Source organism: Carassius gibelio, chromosome B18 (genome assembly GCF_023724105.1).
Source record: "Carassius gibelio isolate Cgi1373 ecotype wild population from Czech Republic chromosome B18, carGib1.2-hapl.c, whole genome shotgun sequence".
In the NCBI taxonomy this organism is placed as follows: domain Eukaryota; kingdom Metazoa; phylum Chordata; class Actinopteri; order Cypriniformes; family Cyprinidae; genus Carassius; species Carassius gibelio.
Window position 1 is genome coordinate 30205195 of NC_068413.1, and position 21979 is coordinate 30227173.

Sequence of the window (21979 nt, forward strand, 5' to 3'; positions counted from 1 at the left end):
GGGAAGTTCAAGTACCAGTAGATGTTCTTAGGCCTTGTCTATCCCTGATCCAGCACACATTGTTCAGTTCATCATATAAATTACATTATATTCTCCTTGGAACTAACAATGCCATAATGCCTAATGCCAACCCCTTAAGCCCTTTTTGCCTTTCTAGTCTCTGGTTTCATCCAGAACCCGTCTTTCCCTTCTGCTGGTCTATCCAGCATGAAAGCCTTCACAACAAGGATCTGAATTCACCAGCTTGATTATAGCTTTCTGGTCTGGCAAAACCACATCTCTGGGTTTGTTAACCCAGACAAAGTCCTCTGATCCCCTGGCTCCACCTTGATCCTCCGATCCCTTGGCTCCACCCTTTTCCATGCCCCTGGTTCCATTTTGGTCCCCAGTCTCACTGACTCCACCTCAGACTTCAGATCCTCAAGTTCCGCTTTGGTCTTTACTCTTGTTCCTCTTTCTTCTGGTTCTGCTGTGGTCCATTAGTCCACTGGCTGCTCCCAGTCTACTGTTCCTCTGGATTCTCCTTGGTCTTCACTGCCCTGGAATGGATGTTTGTTCCCCTTTCTTGGCCCTGACCCTCCCCTCCCATCTATACATATATGCACTCCATGAGTGATACATAATAATTGGGGAACAAATTATTTAAAAAAGGAATTACAGTATTCTGTACATGTTAATGGAATACAAAATAAAAAAATAAAATGCAAACTCTGTAATATTATATAGTTTTTGTGTGGACATAATAAATAACTAAGTTCCTGTTTCACTGATTGCTAGAACAATTACTGCTCTGCAATTGGGCTAGTGCTGTCTTTTGAATAAGTGATGGAGAGGATAGTTCAGAGGAGTAATTACCAGATAAGAGGTATCATGATGTGAAAATATCAGTCAGAGTGGTGACTACAAAAGGACTCCCAATTTCATGTTTAAGAGGAGAACACAATGGCAAGCCATTCAGTGATAACACACCCCTCCAGCACAAATACACACATACACATATACATATATACATATACACATATACATATACACATATACATATACATATACATATACATATACATATATATATATATATATATATATATATATATATATATATATATATATATATATATATATATATATATATATATATATATATATATATATTGTCATGATATTCTATTTGAAATGAAATCATTAAATAAATACTGTTCCATAAATACTTAACAATTAAAACCTTTCTTTCTTTCTTTCTTTCTTTCTTTCTTTCTTTCTTTCTTTCTTTGCATGCTTGCTTGCATTACAGTTATTAATTATTAGTTATTGTTTAATATGAAGTAAATAATTATCGTTTTGTTTTCATGAAAACAATATCCTAACACATAACAAATGTGACATATGCTATATAAATATGAATACACCAGATTTCTCTCTTACCTGCAGTCGAGCAGCTCCTTCAGCTGAGTTCTCAGTGGACCGAACACGTCACCTAATGTCCTTTCTGACCATGCTGGGTCCCAGTCCTGACTGGAACGTGGGTCTGTCATCAGAGGACCTCTGCACCAGAGAGTGTGGCTGGGTCCAGAAGGTGGTTCAGGACCTCATTCCATGGGATGCGGGTACAGACAGTGGGGTCACTTACGAGGTGAGCACTCATATAGTGGGGTCCAAACATCCCTTCTAATTAGCATTTTTCTTATTTTATATAGAATTTTTCATTACATTTCATATCTGAGAGAGAAAGAGAGAGAGAGAGAGAGAGAGAGAGAGAGAATGTTTAGATATGAAGTACTTGCAGTGAAGTACTTTCCTCCTGAGGTCTTTGAATAATATAAGGTTGTGACTATAACACATTTGCTCAAAGTGAAACTCCACTAAATGAGTTATCTCCGTGTTAATAATGGAACAAAATAAAAATGTGATAAAAAAGAAGAATGTTTTAATTTAGTCTACTGGAGACCATACAGTCATGACCTGTTATGTGGATGGGTTTGGGACGAACTCAGATGCAGACAGGATGTACTGAACACAAGATTTATTATACAAAAAGGGGAAAACAAAACCCACGAGGGGGAAAACAAGGACTAGGGTAGACACTAAATAACTCTACAAAACACAATAAACAAGGTAAACAAAGACTCTGAACACTAACTACTAACAAACACTCACGGTAGTACAACGACTTCTTTGAGGGGTTACAAGGACACGATATCTCAGGAGGCTGACAGGTAGGAACAAATAAGTAGAACATTCACAGAGTGGAACAATGAACCGACGAAAGACAGAGCACACTAGGAGATCTAAATAGGGGAACAATTAAGACACGACAGGTGGCACAGATACGGCAATCACAACAAGACTAGGATAACAAGGGGGGCGGGGCAAGGGAATGAGACAACACAAGCACATGGCCCAAAGACAAGGCCATGTGCTTGTACACAAAACACGGGTCTGTCATGATCCTGCCTCAAGACTAGAGAAAAGTCAGGACATGAAGGCAGAATCATGACAGAACCCCTCCCTTAAGGAGCGGCTTCCAGACGCTCCCCAAGGGAACATCAAACGCGGGACAAGACTGACTGGGACAGAGACAAAAACCAACAAGACATGACAAATAATAACAAAGGCAAACATGAATAGACAACGACAGGGTTAGGGTGACAAATAAAAAAAAAAAACAAACAGGAAAGGGGAGGAGGCGGGACCACAAAGTTAATGGGGGACAGACCAGGGTGGGTGGGTGGGACAGGAGTCTTAGGAGGACGGGACGAAGGCTGACAACGAGGGGTCCGGGCAGGTCTGGGTGGTCTAGGGCGGGGAGTGGTCTCAGGGCTACTGACAGGGGACATGGCAAGGGAAGATGCAGGACATGGGACAACATCTATTGGACACGGTGAGACAGGTGGACACGGGGAGACAGCTGGACACTCGACAACATCAACGGGACACGGGGGAACTATATCAACGGGACACGGGGGAACTATATCAACGGGACACGGGGGAACTATATCAACGGGACACGGGGGAACTATATCAACGGGACACGGGGAAACATCAACAGGACACTCGGCAACATCAGTGGGGACAAAAACTGGGTCAGGAATAGCACTAACTGTGGTTGGCTCGGGGTCTCTGGGGACAGGGTCAGGGGACAAGACAGGACTGGTGGGGATTTCCAGGATCTGGACAAGAAGAGACAAATAGTTTGACAGAGTCTTGGCAGCTATTATGACAGGCATCTCCTTACAAGAGGAGACAGACTGTAATAAAGCTTTGGCTGCAGATTCGGCCGCGGCTCTCTCCTCCGCCCTCGTGACTGCATACTTAGAAACAGTTTTCCTAGTCCCCGGTTCAGGGTCAAGGGTCACCGCTGCTGGCTCGGGCACGCCAGCTCTCTCAGCTGCTGGCACGGGCACGGCAGCTCTCTCCGCTGCTGGCACGGGCACGCCAATGCTCACCGCTGCTGGCTCGGGCACGCCAGCTCTCTCCGCTGCTGGCACGGGCACGCCAGCTCTCTCCGCTGCTGGCTCGGGCACGCCAACGCTCACCGCTGCTGGCTCGGGCACGCCAGCGCTCTCCGCTGCTGGCATGGGCACGCCAGCGCTCTCCGCTGCTGGCAGGGGCACGCCAGCGCTCTCCGCTGCTGGCAGGGGCACGCCAGCGCTCACCGCCGCTGGCACGGGCACGCCAGCGCTCTCCGCCGCAGGCACGGGCACGCCAGCGCTCTCCGCCGCAGGCACGGGCATGCCAGCGCTCTCCGCCGCAGGCACGGGCACGCCAGCGCTCACCGCCGCTGGCTCGGGCACGCCAGCGCTCTCCGCCGCTGGCACGGGCACGCCAGCGCTCACCGCCGCTGGCACGGGCACGCCAGCGCTCTCCGCCGCAGGCACGGGCACGCCAGCGCTCACCGCCGCTGGCACGGGCACGCCAGCGCTCTCCGCCGCAGGCACGGGCACGCCAGCGCTCTCCGCCGCAGGCACGGGCACGCCAGCGCTCTCCGCCGCAGGCACGGGCACGCCAGCGCTCACCGCCGCTGGCTCGGGCACGCCAGCGCTCTCCGCCGCTGGCACGGGCACGCCAGCGCTCACCGCCGCTGGCTCGGGCATGCCAGCGCTCACCGCCGCTGGCTCAGGAGACCTCGCCGAATCAGGAGGAGACAGGGTCACAGGACCGGCAGGCCCCTTCTTATTCCTCTTCCTCCTTGGCCGCGGTGCAGAGGCCACAGCTGGGTCAGAGGCGGGTTGGGGGAGTTTGGTCTCAGGCAGGGCAGACTCGGACGCCGAAGACTCTGAAGCGGACTCCCACGACAATCGTCTCCCATGCTTCCTGGGGAGACTGATGGCTGTGGAAGGCGCCTCAGGACTCTGGGAGGGATCTGCCTGTTCCCCCAGTGTAGTAACTGCCAGGAGATGACCCTCGGGGATCACTGGCAGCTGGGTAGATGGTGGGGACCTCTGGGGGGTACCCTGCGGCGCCTCCTGGGAGAACTTCTCCCACAGCCGGGCATAATTGCGGAGAAACCACTCGTTCTCAGGCGAGTATGGCAGGGCAACCCTTTTCTTCTCGGCGGGGGGCGACATCCAACATTGTTGGCGGAACTCCAATTGGGGTTGAGGAGTGGAGGACATCCTGTCTGCTGAGTTCCTATTTGGTCGGTTCATTCTGTTATGTGGATGGGTTTGGGACGAACTCAGATGCAGACAGGATGTACTGAACACAAGATTTATTATACAAAAAGGGGAAAACAAAACCCACAAGGGGGAAAACAAGGACTAGGGTAGACACTAAATAACTCTACAAAACACAATAAACAAGGTAAACAAAGACTCTGAACACTAACTACTAACAAACACTCACGGTAGTACAACGACTTCTTTGAGGGGTTACAAGGACACGATATCTCAGGAGGCTGACAGGTAGGAACACATAAGTAGAACATTCACAGAGTGGAACAATGAACCGACGAAAGACAGAGCACACTAGGAGATCTAAATAGGGGAACAATTAAGACACGACAGGTGGCACAGATACGCAATCACAACAAGACTAGGATAACAAGGGGGGCGGGGCAAGGGAATGAGACAACACAAGCACATGGCCAAAAGACAAGGCCATGTGCTTGTACACAAAACACGGCTCTGTCATGATCCTGCCTCAAGACTAGAGAAAAGTCGGGACATGAAGGCAGTATCATGACATGACCATAGTTTGAGTCTGCCATCTACAAGTGTGTCAACGTTTGTTTTTAATTTGCTTTTTTTTTATTATTCAAATATCAAGAGGATAATATTTTTACTTGTAGATTGGTTGGGTGGCTAGAGGAATATTATGTGTTAAATATACTTTAAGTTCTATAGACAGGATGTGAAACATTCTCATTTACCTCAGAAAATGTATGCATGTTTGTATGTATCCATTCTTTATCCCAACTGTTCTAATGTGCTGTTAATAAATAAATAAACCAGGTGCATGCCTTTAACAGTGTCTGGTCCTAAAACAGCCTTGGATTTCGTACTTTTATTTTTCCGCATTTCATTAAGAGGGTCCTTGTATATAATGTATATTGCTCCCCTGGTTGTGCATGTTATATACAAACTTTTTCAGCAATCTTGCTGCTGTTGACTGTGGAGATAATCTCTTTTTAGAAGCCTGAAGGCTTGCTATGGTGATCTCTTTGTTGTGTGAGGTGATTTTAAACTGTAAAAATATGCAATAACTATAAAGGAATCTACTTTTGTATTGTTTATTATTTGACATCAGTTATAAAATAAGTGAAAATCATGTGGGTATTTAAATATTGTTTAAATACTGTTTTTTTTTTTTTTTTTTTTTCAGGTTTCTTTTCTTTTCTTTTCTTTTTTTTTAAAGAACAGTTCTGCAAAACTTTTAGTTTTTTGGTTCTTTTAGCTTGAACATTCTGCCAAATGTATTGTGTGTTCTGTGTAAGAAAAAAGGGATGCAATTAGAAAGAGTAAATAACAGTAAATGATTTGAACATTTGACTTTTTGCTAAACTGATTTATTTATTTATTTTGTGCCATAGTCTCCCAACAAGCCTGCAACACCTCAGGAGAAAATTCGTCCCCTCACAAGTTTAGACCATCCACAGAGCCCTTTCTACGACCCAGAGGGTGGCGCAATCACTCCTGTGGCTAGAGTTGTGGTAGAAAGAATTGCTCGCAAGGTCTGTTTCTTTGCTTGTCTTAGAAAATAAAAATCCATTTCAAAAGAAAATGTTCTTAGCTGTTGCGGTTTTAGCTTTTATTATTGTGCAAAACAGCTCTGCATTATTCATGTCATAAAAGTCTATAAACTGAGAGCTGAAATAACTACAAAAACAGATTATGCATATTTATGAACCCAGCATGTCACAACAGTGTCCTGAAATTATTGAAAGTCATGCATTCTCGACTGGGAGAGAGTTAGGATTACTGTATAAGAATTAGTAGGAACAATGGGAAAAAGTATAACCCATGTCAACATTTTTTTTTAATTATTATTATCTCAAAGATGGTAATAGTGAATAAAAGAAAATTATTAAATGAGGGACATCATTTAAAGTCTGTTAGGAAGTTTAAGTTGTTTTCTGATTTCTTCAGGGTGAGCAGTGCAACATTGTGCCGGATAATGTGGACGACATTGTGGCTGACATTGCCCAGGAGGAAAAAGAAGAAGGTTTGCATCTCTTTATCGACCTTGAGAGAGAGAGAGAGAGAGAGAGAGAGAGAGAGATTTAACTATTCAATATCCAGAGTAACTCTTCAGGACCGACCAAGAGTAAACTGTATTCTTGAGAGGTTATGCTATGTTTGGGAGACATGAGAAAATTAATCACAGTATATTTTCATATATTTTCAACTGACCTATCGGTAAGCTCTTCCCCTTGAACGCAGACTAGACTTTAAAGATCCGAAGCTTGCATAGTTTTTATGGGGTTTATGCTTAAAAACTTGAAAAACAATATGCCTGTGGTACTTGTAACACTGATTCCAGGTATACTGAGAACATGGGCAATGGAATTTATTTTATTATATTTCCTAAACCAAAACAAAACTGAGCAAAATGTCTGTAAGCATTCCCAGTGAAGATTCCCCAATCCCAATGAAGACAAACACTTTCATTTTCTGGTTGTCATACTCTCACTGTTACAATTTTTATCTGCTCAAGCAGAACATTAATGTCATATTTCACTCCAGCAAGGTATCTCTGGCTAATGTTAAAGTTAGTGAGTCCATGCATGCTCACGTGCAAATAAGAATAGCGAACTGTTCTCACATCCTGTACAGTGAAGGGCAAAAACACAACCGAAAGTCTACATTTCACTATCTGTTAATATTAAACTGGTTAAATGTAAATTAATTTAATCGTACCTTGCAGTAAACAGTTTTTATCCAGGATTTTTTTCATCTGCAATTGTGATGACCTCAACATGAGTGAGACTTCTCCTGCTTGCAATGTGATTTGAAAATATTTTATATGCCTACAGGGCATAGTCATCCTTCTGTGTTTATTATGTATCAAAAATATATAGGGACAAGGTTTTCACACTGACAGCTGTCATTGTAAGACAGTTAGCAACTCCGAGGTCGCAACAGTAAATGAGGGGGGCGGGGCTTACCGATAGGTTGTTGTTCTTCAGGTTCTTCCAGAATATGTTAGATGAAAAATCACATTTGTATGATAGAACAGTTTAGGTGAACTCAATATAAACTTTCATAGCTCATGAGACTTAATGGAAATCTCAGTTATCTTTTATTAAAATCCCGAGCTTGGTCTCTGATGTTTCTTACATAATCCCTTCAGAGAAATAACTATTGTTACATACAAGAATACACAATAACCACAACAAAACTTGTTTCCTGTCAGATTAGAGAGATATTACATTAGGGCTTTAGAGTTTATATTGAAGTACATCTCTTTAAACAAAAGTTTAAGCAAAAGTTGATATTTGCTTTCCATTTAATCTCACAGATGTGTATTTGAAACAACAACAACAGCTTAAAAACGTTCCCAGTATTTATTTTTTTTTTTTTTATATATATAAAATTATAATAATTCTGTCTTATGGGCACTCCCTTTATGAGATTCAATATTGCTTACAGTCAGAAATGTTCTTATTATGAGTCTTTCATCCTCCTACTTTTTCTTTTCTGTTTTGTAAGATGACACTCCAGAGACATGTATCTACTCCAACTGGTCTCCGTGGTCCGCGTGCAGCTCCTCGACATGTGAGAAGGGGAAAAGGATGAGGCAGAGGATGCTGAAGGCACAGCTGGATCTCAGTGTGCCCTGTCCGCATACTCAAGACTTTGAGCCGTGCATGGGGCCCGGCTGCAGTGATGAGGGTCAGAATCAAACACACACAAAATCAGGATTTTAGTCCCCATATGGAAAGGAACATAGAAGTTATTGTCATTCATATCGATATTATCTCTGATTAAAATGTACTGAAAAAGTCTACTATAGGTCTTTTTTCAGACTTCAGAATAATATTACTCGGCCACTGGTGCCACCTTGTGGTCATAAAATATAATGAAATTGCTAAAAATGCTTATAACTTTGAAAACTATTAGACTATTTTCATGGGACTTTCAAGGGTTTGGTATGAGTCCTGGCCAATATCAAGAACAACAATATCAAAAAATATAATAATAATAATAATAATGATAATAATAATAATAATAATAATAATAATAATAATAATAATAATAATAATAATAATACAATTAATTATGTATTATAATCAGTTATATTATATATTTATATATATATAAATAATATTAATAATATTATATATATATATATATATAATTTGTATTTTTTTATTATATTATTTTTTTTTTTTTTTTTGGACACCAGCTCCAATTTTTGGGGTACCTACAGGTGATGAAATGGATGTTTCATAATGATATCCACAATTGTTAGTAGAATATAGTATGTAAAGACACAATATCAAAATAGCAATCATGGGGGTAGGAAGTATTATAACATATAATTTATTTATTTAATTATTTTATCTTATCCATAGTTCTCCCTGTAGCAGATTGATTAATACATGGTTCATTAATTCATTCATTCATTTTTTGGTTGTTTGTCTTTCATTCTTTCTTTCTTATTTTCTTTCTTTATTTCTTTCTTTAAATTTACCAGTCAAAACATAACAAAATATAATTTTATGGTGAGCCAACCTTTACTCTCCATTTTTGTATATACCAAGAGCTTAATTGATCAGACATCTTGGGCCACCCTGTCTTGAACAGGAACTTTTTTTTCAAATGCCCTAAAGCAATGCTAACTAGATATTTTTTTTATCAGGAAACATAATATTTGCATCATTCTTGGGTAAGGTTGCATCTTACTTCTCTACGGGCAGTAATATTGATTTCCACTTGGAGACATTAAAAGGTCACAGCAGCTTTTGCATAGTTTTTGTTGCCAGAGTGGAAATCTATATAAAAAATGCATAGCTTATTTTGTTTTATTGTTAATTCAGACAGGAAACACTGGCAAGTTTACTTGAGTTTATTGAACTTTTACTTCGTTATTGTGGGCGACATTCCTCTCGTTTCTTTATCTTAATGCAATACAAGTTCTAAATACTTCAGTTTATTCCTAACGTGCCATCCACTTTTCTCTTGGCAATGAGCGATGCCCATTCGCAAATGATTCACTCTTTTGAGTAAATTCTGTTCACAAAAATAAAAAAAAATAAAAAATAATGTGTCAAACCATTTGTCAAACCAGTGAATTGGTTCACAAATCTGTTTGAATGATTTGTTCAGTTCCCTGCCGCCTGCGCTGAGCTGTCTGAAGCGGTTCACTCAGAATTGTAACAGAAAGTTTAAGAACATCAAGAGCATTGAAGACGTGGCTCTGGATCTACAGTCAATTGAAAGAAAATTTGCAAAGGCTATTGTTTGCTAGCGATGAAGATCTTTATTAGATTAACACAGCATGTGCTGTCCATGGTTCAACAGGTATAGCTCAGGCTACATTATATTACAGTACACAATACCACTATGACATTACCAGTTTGTTGTACGTGTAACTTATGCATTAAATACAATGTATAATTTTTTACATTAAATAAGCTGTCACAGATTATGAAATTAATACCCTCCAAAACTGTGTTAGTTATGTTCCAGGAGGAATGCCTTTGCCTAGGCACAATTAATATGGATATTTCCACAATATTTAGGCTTGCAGAAATATACATTTGTTTACTTTTTGCTGAACATTCAGAAGAAGATCAGTCAATATGCATTTGGTTAGTTATGTTCAGATGTTCGGTAACTTAGCTTAACTTGTGAGAAGTTTTCACTCTACTCTGTGTCAGAGGTTATTTATACATATACATAACTAATATACTTTAAAATATAATTTAATTCAGTGATGCAAATCAGAATTTTCATTAGCTATTATTCTAGTTTTCAGAGTCATATGATCCTTCAGAAATCATTGTAATATATTGATTTATTACCAGTGCTGGAAACAGTTTTGCTGCTTAATATTTTTTGGAACCTGTGACATTTTGTTTAGGATTCTTTGATGAAAAGTATTTCTGAAGGATTATGTGACACTGCAAGACTGGAGTAAAGGCTGAAAAAAAAAAAAAAAAAAAAAAAAAAAAAAAAATATATATATATATATATATATATATATATATATATATATATATATATATATATATATATATATATATATAAATTACTTTTACTTTTTTTGGTACTCTACCCACCTCTGCCAGGATGTCATATTTACTCATGGTTTTATTAGTGATTCAATAAGCCACATTTTATCAAGCAGAATAAATGCCAGTAATTTTAGAGAAGAGGGAAGTAGGCATTGCACCATAACGTTTAATCTTTCCCATCTGACTATAACTGATTAAGTAATATTAGCAATTCATTGTGGCATTGTATATTATTAAGCTTTTTTATTTATATATATATATATATATATATATATATATATATATATATATATATATATATATATATATATATATATATATACAGCTAGAAAATGTGTTGCCCACTATTATGATGTAATTGTTCTAGTAGTGCTGCCCCTTGACCAAGATGTCTTTGCCAGGCCCTGGAAACCAGCTTCCATGTTCCAAAACAGTGATTCCAAACCATGTTTCTGGTGCCCCATCTGTAACATGGCTGGAAACCACTGTTCCAAAACATCTGTCAACTTAAGCTAATTAGGGCCCGAGCACCGATGGTGTGAGGACCCTATTGTATCTGCTCTGTTAGTGCCCAACCACCGATGGTGTGAGGACCCTATTGTATCTGCTCTGTTTCTTATTATTATTCTTCCGCTTCTCCAAAATTAATTGCATTTTTGAGGGCTTAAACATGCTCAAAAAGTCATGAAAGTTTGCACATGCGTCAAACCTGGTGAAAATTTTAATCTGATATAGGATTCAGAAGAGGGTGTGGAAAAATGGCTCGACAGCGCCCCTATGCTAAAAAAATCAACAGCCTTCCAACTTTGTTTCACGTACATGCACGAAAATAGGCACACACATGTAACACACAAATACCTACAAAAAAGACTCTTGGAGCAAAATTCTAAACCCAATGGGAATATAATATTATGAGCAAATTTTGAGCATTTTTTGTAATTTCCATTCGTTGTATTTTAACGAACTCCTCCTAGAGATTTATTCAGATCAACACCAAATTTGGTCCGCCTAATCTAAAGGCGTTTGAGATGTTAAATTGCGAAAATCTTTAGTTTTCATCGAAGAGCATGTCCGTGGCGGCCTGGCGAAATTTGATGATTCGCCATGAAAAATTAAGTTGCTATAACTCCAATCTGCCCCAAACTTCACATGTTTGATAAGACTCCTGACCTGTACAGACTGACATGCCCATATTCAGTTATAGTCATAGCGCCACCTATTGGCAACAGGAAGTGACACATTTAACACTGCAACAAACTACTCCTAGAAATTTTATGACATCAGTGTCTTTTTTGTGGTCAGTCTTATCTAAAGGCCTGTTGTGAAGTTGTGAAGATCTTGAGTTTTCATTAAAAGGCGCGTCCATGGCGCCATGACGAAGTTCGATGTCTCGACATGGGAATAAAAGATGTTATAACTCAGGCATAAAATGTCTGATCTTCCCCAAACTTCACATGTGTCATAAAAGTCCTAGCCTGAACAGATCTGTAGGCCAATATTCCATCGGGTGTGGCAAAATGGCTCGATAGCGCCACCCATACAATTTCAACGGAGTGCGCCTCGAGCTACGTTTCACGTACATGTACAAAAATCGGTAGACACATGTAACACACCAATACCTACCAAAAAGTCTCTTGGTACGAAATCCGAATCCCAACAGAAAGTCGGTTATTTAGAATTTCTCTTCAAAATTGGTGTTGTTTTTGTCATTTTCAGGGGTTGTACTTTAACAAACTCCTCCTAGAGATTTATTCAGATCAACACCAAAATTGGTCAGTGTAATCTAAAGGCCTTTGCAATGTTAAATTGCGAAGATCTTGAGGTTTCTTTAAAGGGTGTGTCCATGGCGGCCTGACAAATTTCGATATTTCGCCATGAAAAAGTAAGTTGCTGTAACTCAGACATACAATGTCCAATTTGCCCCATACTTCATGTTTGATAAGACTCCTGACCTAAACAGATCTACCTGCACATATTCAGCCATAGTCATAGCGCCACTTGCTGGCAACAGGAAGTTACTTATTTTATACTGTGACAAACTACTCCTAGAAATTTTTTGACATTAATGTATTTTTTGTGGTCAGTCTAATCTAAAGGCCTGTGCAATGTTAAATTGTGGAGATTTTGAGTTTTTGTTAAAGGGCGTATCTATGGCGCCAGGAAAAATTTTGATGTCTCGCCACAGCAAGGGAAGTTGTTGTGACTCAGGCATAAAATGTCCGATCTTCCACAAACTTCACATGTTCAATGAGAGTCCTGGCCTGAACACACCTGAAGGCCAATATTCCATTATAATGATAGCGCCACCTGCTGGCAACAGGAAGAGTGGCATATATATGGAATATATATATATATATATATATATATATATATATATATATATATATATATATAGATAGATAGATATAGAATATATATTATATATATTCTCCACTTATATTTATGACTTTAAATGCACATTTCTCACCGTTCACCTTTTTACTAAAGCCACTCGCTGCTGGTGAGCCCGGGTGCGAGGGCCCGTTCATCGCTGCTTGCAGGTTTAATTTGATCTGTGTTTTTTTTAGCAGGGCTGGTGGCTGAGTGTTAAAAGATTTTTTAACAAGGACATGACTAACAGTGATCTTTTACAGATGCTTCCACGTGCATGATGTCGGAATGGATCACATGGTCACCATGCAGTATGTCTTGTGGAGCAGGTGTGCGTTCTAGGGAGCGCTATGTAAAACAGTTTCCAGATGATGGCTTTGCTTGCACTCATCCCACTGAAGAGACAGAGCCATGCACTGTCAATGAGGACTGCTGTGAGTATTATTTACCTGTGGACTCATAACAAGCCAAATTCATTGAAATATAACAGATGTTTACAGTCATAGTTTTATTGATTCATCACAGTTTACTTATTTTTTATTAATTTTGACAATTGCCAATTGTGGGGGAAGGAAATGTTGATTAAAATGTTCCTATACCCAAAGTTCCTGTGCATAATTTACTGTACTTGGATTCCTGCTAACATCCTTATTCATCTAAATGTTCTATGACTGTTTTCATGTATTGTTCAGATTAGTAGAATAAATTAAAATAACAACTAGCCATTCAAATCCTTATTTTATATTTTAACCTTTTTTTTTTTATTATTATTATTATATTTTTTTTAATAATCTTTAAACAGAATTCTGTGCTTCTATCATTTGTATTGTGTATGTTTCTGTGTGTAGCTCCAAGCAGTTGCTTGGTTACTGAATGGGGTGAATGGGATGCATGCAGCGCCACCTGTGGGCTTGGCATGAAAAGACGGGAGCGGATGGTGAAAATGCCCCCATCTGATGGCTCCATTTGTGGGGCTGAGGTGGTGGAAGTGGAGAAGTGTATGATGCCAGAATGCCGTGAGTGCAAACACTCACATGCATGTCTATATTAATATACTGTATGCACATCCATGTATGCTAAATAGATTCCCACACAGTGTCTGTGAATGTCTGGGTCGCATCTCCACAAGTACATATTAACATTCACATGTTCATATGGATACCCAGAACACAAGTAGTGAGCACACTGCCCCACTTTAACATATTCAAATCAATAACTCAAAAAAAAAAAAAAAAAAAAAAACACTCGCAAACATATTCAGCCAATTTAACATGAGTTTTTTTTTTTTTTTTTTTTATAAATAACAAATACAAAAATATATATATATTTTTTTATATTATAAAATACACATACACTCAAATTTGCATGCATGCCAATATTATCTTATTCACACACACACACACACAAAAAGTCTACATTAACATTCTCACAAACAAGTCCAGATTAATGTTTTTACACAGAATAAACGCCCACATGTCTGCAGTTCTCAGTGTTATGATGCTGAGTTTTTTGTGTGTATAGATACAATCCCATGTTTACTGTCCCCCTGGTCGGACTGGAGCGATTGCAGTGTGACGTGTGGTAAAGGCACACGGATGCGTCAGCGTATGCTCAAATCACCTGCAGAGTTGGGAGAATGCAATGAGGAGCTGGAACAGATGGAGAAATGCATGCTGCCAGAGTGTCGTGAGTTACACATGCTCTTTCTCTATCACACACACACACACACACACACACACACACACACACACACATAACAGTTAACAGCTCTCACACATAACAGATACACAGTATGTGTCTCAGTGTGTGCCAGTGTGTTAGTCAGTCCTAATTGTGACAGTGGCTCCAGGAGAAGTAGAGTTAAAGTCTGACCTGTCTGGCCATCCATCATAAAAAAAAGAGATACATTGTGATAACAAGTTGGCTTGCCCCACCCTTTGAAATATCAGACCATCTGAGTAACTGTAGGATACTCTTTTCAACTTGGCATGATTTGGGACACTCCAATTCTAATCTCTGATATGATTTAGTGCAGATATTATGCAAGTTGGGACATCTGAAGTGTGTAGCTCCAGAAACAGGACAGAAGATTTCTGACAACTTCTTAACTCAACTTCTTCATTGAACTGTTGTATATTTGCAATGCAAAGCCCTTATTATATGCAGACACATATTATATCACTATTTTATTATTGAAACATACAATGATTTTACTTATTTAGTACTTTACATTTTAGTGAGATAATGAAGCCTTGGTTTCTTTTAAGAAATACATTACTATTACAAATTAATACCTCTTGTGGCAGATTTCATTTATTTATTTTAGAGACTCACATTATTTCCAAAATTGTCTTGACAAGGGCTTAATTTAAGATTACATTTCTGGTTGAGTCATGACATAAGGATTGCGCAGGCAGATAGTTCCTTTAAATAAATTTGCCAGCGGTCATATTGTTCACTACATGACAAAAGCTGAATGGTCTGAAGGCAATGAAAATGCTCGCTCAGAATTTAAAGACTCTGGTTCAGTTTTCACTGTAAACTTGTCCTTCAACACACTATTAGAATTTCTCTGAAATCCTCCTCTTCCTCAGAGCCACCTGTCTAGATCTACTATTACATTTATTTATGTCTATTCATGCAGCCGAAGCACATTTTACATGGTCACAGTAGTGTGTCTGTGTATCTACTGGCGGTAGCAATTCCATACTTGCTCTGCAGCAGCGTACATAGCAGATCTAGTATGCCAAGACCAAATAATTTAACACATAAAACTACTCAGAGAGTTGTCATGACTGAAATGTTTTATCAGAAATACACTGGAAAGATAGACAGCTGTGATGTGAACCAGTGACAGTGTTGGGTGTAACGCATTACTGTAATTAAATTACAGCTCATTTTTAGGTAATTTGATTACAGTTAATTTTAAAGTACTTGCATTAGATACTGTAAATATTTTCAACAGTTCTAAAATCAATATTGAATTTGAAATCTAAATGTACTTTCTAAAGATACCTTAAATACTCAGATACGGATAAGACTAAAATCCATCAAATCAAAAAAAAAAAAAAAAAAAGGCTTACTTTTATTTGTGTACACTGACAATAAAAAAAAAAAAAAAAATTCAAAATAAACAAAACAATTTCTGCCATCTAGGTCTCTTTGAGCAACTTTCTATATGTCACAAATTCAGCAAATATTTGATGCAGAGACATGAGAAAATATGTCTATAAAAGGCTTGTGTCTACTTTTAAAATAATGAATTCAATTGAAAACAAATATTCTATGATTATATAATCAGTATGAAACTAAAGCTAGGTACAATCTTTCCCGTATCTGAGGTTGAAATGTCTAATTTTAAATTAATTAATTTAAATCGAAAACTAATATTATCTGATTGTTATCTGTATGAAAATAAAGCTAGGTACAGCCTTTCCCATACCTGATCTTGAAATATCAACTTTTAAATTAAAAAATTCAAATTGAAAATTAATATTATTAATAATTAATAATTATTACTAGTAATATTATTAAAAAATAAATTAATAAATTAATAAATTAATAATAATAATAATAATAATAATAATAATAATAATAATAATAATAATAATAATAAACATCCTCTTTTAAATCATACAATTTCCCCTGAGATAGGCATATTGATGGCATATTACTCTGTTTGAATATTGTCTCTTTTGATGTCTTTCTCTCTAGCGATGGATTGTGTGATGACAGAGTGGTCCGAGTGGTCAGAGTGCAGTAAATCCTGTGGGAAGGGTCACTTGATCCGCACACGCATGATCACTCTGGATGCTCAGTTTGGTGGGGATCCGTGCCCCGAGACCACACAGAGAAAAACATGCAAGATCAAGAAGTGTAATCAAGGAGGCATAAACAGTGAAGAGAGGAAGAGGCGCAAGGAAGACCGTAAGAAGAGGAGGAACAAACAGGGAAGGGAGGAGAGTGCCGATGACCTCGCAGGTGAACATGCAAGTATCACTGTTAAAGGAATAATCCACACAAAAAATGCTATTCTCTCATCCTTTACTTACTTACTCATGCCTTTTGTTCTTCTGTGTATACAGAACATAAACATGGATTTTTAGAAAAATAACCTGTGTTTGTGAGTTCATATAATGCAACTGCCTTAAAATTGTTGCTTTAAAACATTAAAAAACAAACACGACGGTTATATATATATATATATATATATATATATATATATATATATATATATATATATATATATATAAAATCACAGTTGATAAATCAATGTCTTTTAAGCAAAAGAAATAAGAAAATGAGAGAAAAAATGCATGAGAAAAAAGGCTAATACTTTTAAACTTTTTAACTTAATAATCACTTACAACTGTCAGCATGTTGTGAAGCATTTGTGAGTTCATATAATGCAACTGCCTTAAAATTGTTGCTTTAAAACATTAAAAAACAAACACGACGGTTATATATATATATATATATATATATATATATATATATATATATATATATATATATATATATATATATATATATAATCACAGTTGATAAATCAATGTATTTTAAGCAAAAGAAATAAGAAAATGAGAGAAAAAATGCATGAGAAAAAAGGCTAATACTTTTAAACTTTTTAACTTAATAATCACTTACAACTGTCAGCATGTTGTGAAGCATATTGTGAAACAATTACATTTCTTTAACAATTAAAACTTAAAATTTTAAAGTTTGGGTGGAAGTTCCCTTAAATAATCACATTACATGATTTAATTTATTATTATTATTATTATTGTTATTATTTTTTATTTTATTTTTATTTTTTAGCAAGCCAGCATGACATTGCTGCTGACTATAGCCATGCACAGTCCTCAAATATAGGCCCTAGCCCTGCCCTGGCCCAACCTTTGTCCGACAGCTTATCAGAATTACTGACCCATTCCAACCCGAGCCTTTTTTCCCCTTTCTGCCAAAACAGCTTATACTACTATTTCACCTACTAAAATAGTGCATTTATGTATGTAATGGTAAAGTGATGATATTTAATTTCATTTTGTATCAAGTTAATTTAGGGAAAAAAAAAAAAAAATCTATTGATATAAAACAATTCAAGCACATATCATAGTGTTAGTTTAAATGTATACCCTAGATAAATGTGTGTTACACATACATGACAAATACAATATATCTACAAAAACTCTTTCATTATGAAGTCCATAAAGATGAATTTCTCTCTTCAAGGTGTGTCTAATGAGGATATGGCAAGTCAGGATCGTCAACTTCATCTTTGTGACACTGGCTCAGAAAAACACTAGTTTATTAATAAATAAACAAAATATCTTCTTACTGTTTCCCCGACACATTCATGATAATAAGGTCTACTGGGGCTTTTGCGGCAAGCTTTAGCCTATTGTGTGTGTTGCACACGGAACACTTCCAGCTGGGCTGAAGGCACACTCGCTGCTGCTGCTGCTGCTGGTGGCTCATTAAACACTGTCCGAGCCACTCAGTCAGTCAGATAGTCACGGTATAATTTTTTTTTTCATAACCATAATTGATGGATGTCTAAAATATAAGAATAAGGAGAAGCCTAAAACAGACCCGATGCCTAGCTCAGGTCTGAGATATGACGTGTACTGTATATTGGCTTGAAGCCATACCCTAGGGGCGTAAATTAGTTGGGGCCCCTCAGGCCAGGCTGATATGCATGGCTCTACTGCTGACATTTACCATTAGTAATTCTGCATCATCACATCACCCATAGAGATACTGACCTTAGAAAATCAGTATCATGTTATCACTTATAGAATATGTAAAATAAGCATCAAAACGTTACCACTGAAGACACTGACAATGCTTTTATTTTTTTATTTTTATTTTTTCTTTATAAATAAGCATTATAACATCAATACTTCTGATACTGTGGATACTGGGGTGTAACAAAATAGCATCAAAGCTAGCTCTTTTTTTAGTCCTTCAGAGTTATAACATTAAATTACATGTCATTACAACATGTCATTAAAATTTGAAATGATGTATCAGAGAACTACTGATGCCAACACTCTTCCGATGGCAAACCAGAATCAACCTCTCCACTGCAGATGCTATAATTCTGTTAAAGTAATTCTGTTTAATAGCATTGCCACTACAGATGAGACAGAAGCTCTCCTTTACTAATTCATAATATCCTAACCACTACAGACAGTGTCTCTCAATAAAAGGACCGATGATTTGATCACCAGTTGTATCTGGTCTATGTTTATTCCTGCAGGATGCAAAATGAAGCCGTGGTCTGCATGGACTGACTGTACCAAGCTGTGTGGTGGGGGAATCCAGGAGCGTTTAATGACTGCCAAGAAGAGATACAAGAATGCACAACTAACTAGCTGTAAAGACCGAAAGGAGATACGGGCCTGCAATGTCCATCCCTGCTAGGGCAGTATTTGAGTGGGCTTGCGTGATGGGACCCAAACTAGATTATGAACAGACTGTCACACACTGTCTTGCAGTTATTTAATGCACTCTGTTTGGGATTGGAAAACTGCAAAAGGTAGTCTGTAATTTTTACTTTTATTTTCTAGAATTTATAGTGACCCAGGCATTATCTAGCCTGTAAAGGAATAGGAAACCAAGAGGGAAGGTGCTCAGAGTTGCAATGTACTGTACAAATTTGGATGTATTAATATGCATTAGTATTTGAGAGTAACAGTCCTCTATCGAACTTTGAAGAGGGAGTTCTTTTGAATATTGATTTTTTCCATGGAGTATCAAAGATTAATGTGTTCTGACATGAAATTCAAAACAAATTTCTCCTTTTATACTCTGTGATCCAAACACTCACACATAAAAAAGAAACACTGACAGCTACCCATGTTCACTTTTACCCTATAATCAAAATGATCAGAGGAGCTACATTTAGATGCATGCAAACCATTCATTCAGGATATCTGAAATGTTGTGGCCATAAATATCTAGTTTTTTTTTTTTTTTTTTTATTATTGCTTTGTAGCCTGTGAATGCTAATTTTAGACAAAAAAATTCAGATGGCACTTAGAGGCTTTTGCATATGAACTAGGTATTAGTATGTAACATTTTAGGTACAACAAAATATACAAAAACTGAACAAAATCCTACATTTGTGCATTTTAATAGACACTGCAATGTACAATATGGGCATATTAACAACATCTAAACTGTAAACACGGTAACATATTTACACATACAGAAGTGTGACATAATTTCAAATATTTTATCATAACTATATTTGTATAGTTAAATTTTTACCATTTCATTTATGTTTTAGATTCCTTGACCTACCACAAACCTAATCGTATGTATGAAACATAAAAAAGGCAGCACCAAAGCAGCCCACATGTCTAATGTGTTTCTCTGTTTCTTGCTGAAAATCACATTCCAATATATTTAAGGCACACATATTTTGTTCAAATGCATATATTTTAAGGTTTAAAGTTTTTTTTTTTTTTTTTTTTTTTTTTTTACTTTATTTAATGCGATTTAAAACATAATCTGATCATAAATACAAAATCTAACAATTAATTACATACATTCAATAGTCCTAATTAAGTATTTATAGACATGCTTTTATACAAAGTTTTTCATATGTAAATATTTTGATTTAGATGCTATTAATACATCAGTATTGTACATTTTATTTTATGTGCAAATGGTAGATCCACACTTTGCAGTAATTTAAGTAAAAATACTCACGAGATGATGTTAACATACTGCACAATTTATTACAAAATTGTTTACTTGCATCTAAAGAGGGCTATTCTGCTTTGACATCCTCAGTAAATTTAGCTTTTTATTTTATTTAGCGTTTCAATATAAAGTGGTCCAAAAAGTGTTTTGACACCCAGAGTCATACTTGAAATGAATGATTTTTCATTGCACTGGAAAATACAATTTCAAACCAAATGGCATCTGAAAACGAATGTCAGAGAAATACAAGTACTCACAAGTAGCAGAGCAAACTTTTTTTTTTTTTTCAATTTTAATCCTGAAAAAAAAAAAAATTGCTTTTACAAAGGTTTGTTTATGTGTGTGTGTGTGTGTGTGTGTGTGTGTAACAGTAACAACCATACATTTAAAGTATGCTTACACAGTCTTGATGTTTTGGGGGAATATCACAACGCTAAATATTACTTACAAATAGAGAGGAGAAAAATATTAACATGAGTTGTCGGAAACAGATCTTTGGATTTCAAAGCAAACTTCCTTTCAGCATAACCTTTATGCATTACAAGAGAAGGGAAGCTCATTCAATATTCCAGTCAGTATGATGTACAGGTAATATATGCAGTTAGGTCAAAATAAATAAATAAATAAAAAACCTTCCAAGACCTAGTCATCTATACTTCTATACTTTGCCCGTATATTTGGCCTTTTATAAATCAGGCCCTAGCTGGTATATCGTTTGATTTTTAATATGTTCTTTGCCCAGAAGTATTGCCATGTTTGCAAACCAGCTTTTACATGATAACTGTAAAATAGTTTTGGGGAAAATATAATATTCTTGAGTAAAGATTATGGCCATAAGCCAGTTAAAATAATTGATGGATCTGTTGTCTTCTGTGATGATTTCTGGTGCAATTTTAGACTAAAAGCACATATAATCAGCCATTCCAGGATTTTGTATGTCTCGTGTGAAATGAATGCTGTCTATGGTCCAATGATCTGTTATGATTTTGTTCCTCGCTGTAAGACATGTAGACAGCGTTTAACTGAAATGTGTTAATTTGTTGGATTTTGATTTACTTTGGTTTTATCAACCCTTTCTGATAATGGTCTTTTTTATAAGAAATTATTCTTACCAAAGTCTTGCATAGATGTTTTGTAGTTGTCTCTCTTCCTTGTTGCTCCTCTGATTCATGATCTATGATTCATACTTTTTAAATATTTAACCTTTACAATAAAAGG

The 21979-nt window shown here is 37.3% G+C and overlaps 1 protein-coding gene across 1 annotated transcript; it reads left to right on the forward strand.

Moving 5' to 3' along the window:
* Positions 1–1396: 1396 nt before the first annotated feature.
* On the forward strand, positions 1397–21972 carry LOC127977508 (spondin-1-like). Its single transcript, XM_052582390.1, has 9 exons — positions 1397–1630; positions 6029–6169; positions 6585–6660; positions 8148–8330; positions 13312–13482; positions 13897–14064; positions 14570–14734; positions 16763–17029; positions 19311–21972. The coding sequence occupies exons 1-9, from the start codon at positions 1397–1399 to the stop codon at positions 19472–19474; spliced, it is 1569 nt and encodes a 522-aa protein (XP_052438350.1). The 3' UTR covers positions 19475–21972.
* Positions 21973–21979: the final 7 nt, after the last annotated feature.

Bases quoted from the DNA above. Each gene is read 5' to 3' on its own strand.
- LOC127977508 (XM_052582390.1), top strand. From the start codon at position 1,397: ATGAATACACCAGATTTCTCTCTTACCTGCAGTCGAGCAGCTCCTTCA. The intron at 1,631-6,028 runs GTGAGCACTCAT...TTTGTGCCATAG, and splicing joins ACAGTGGGGTCACTTACGAG to TCTCCCAACAAGCCTGCAAC. The intron at 17,030-19,310 runs GTGAACATGCAA...TTATTCCTGCAG, and splicing joins GAGTGCCGATGACCTCGCAG to GATGCAAAATGAAGCCGTGG.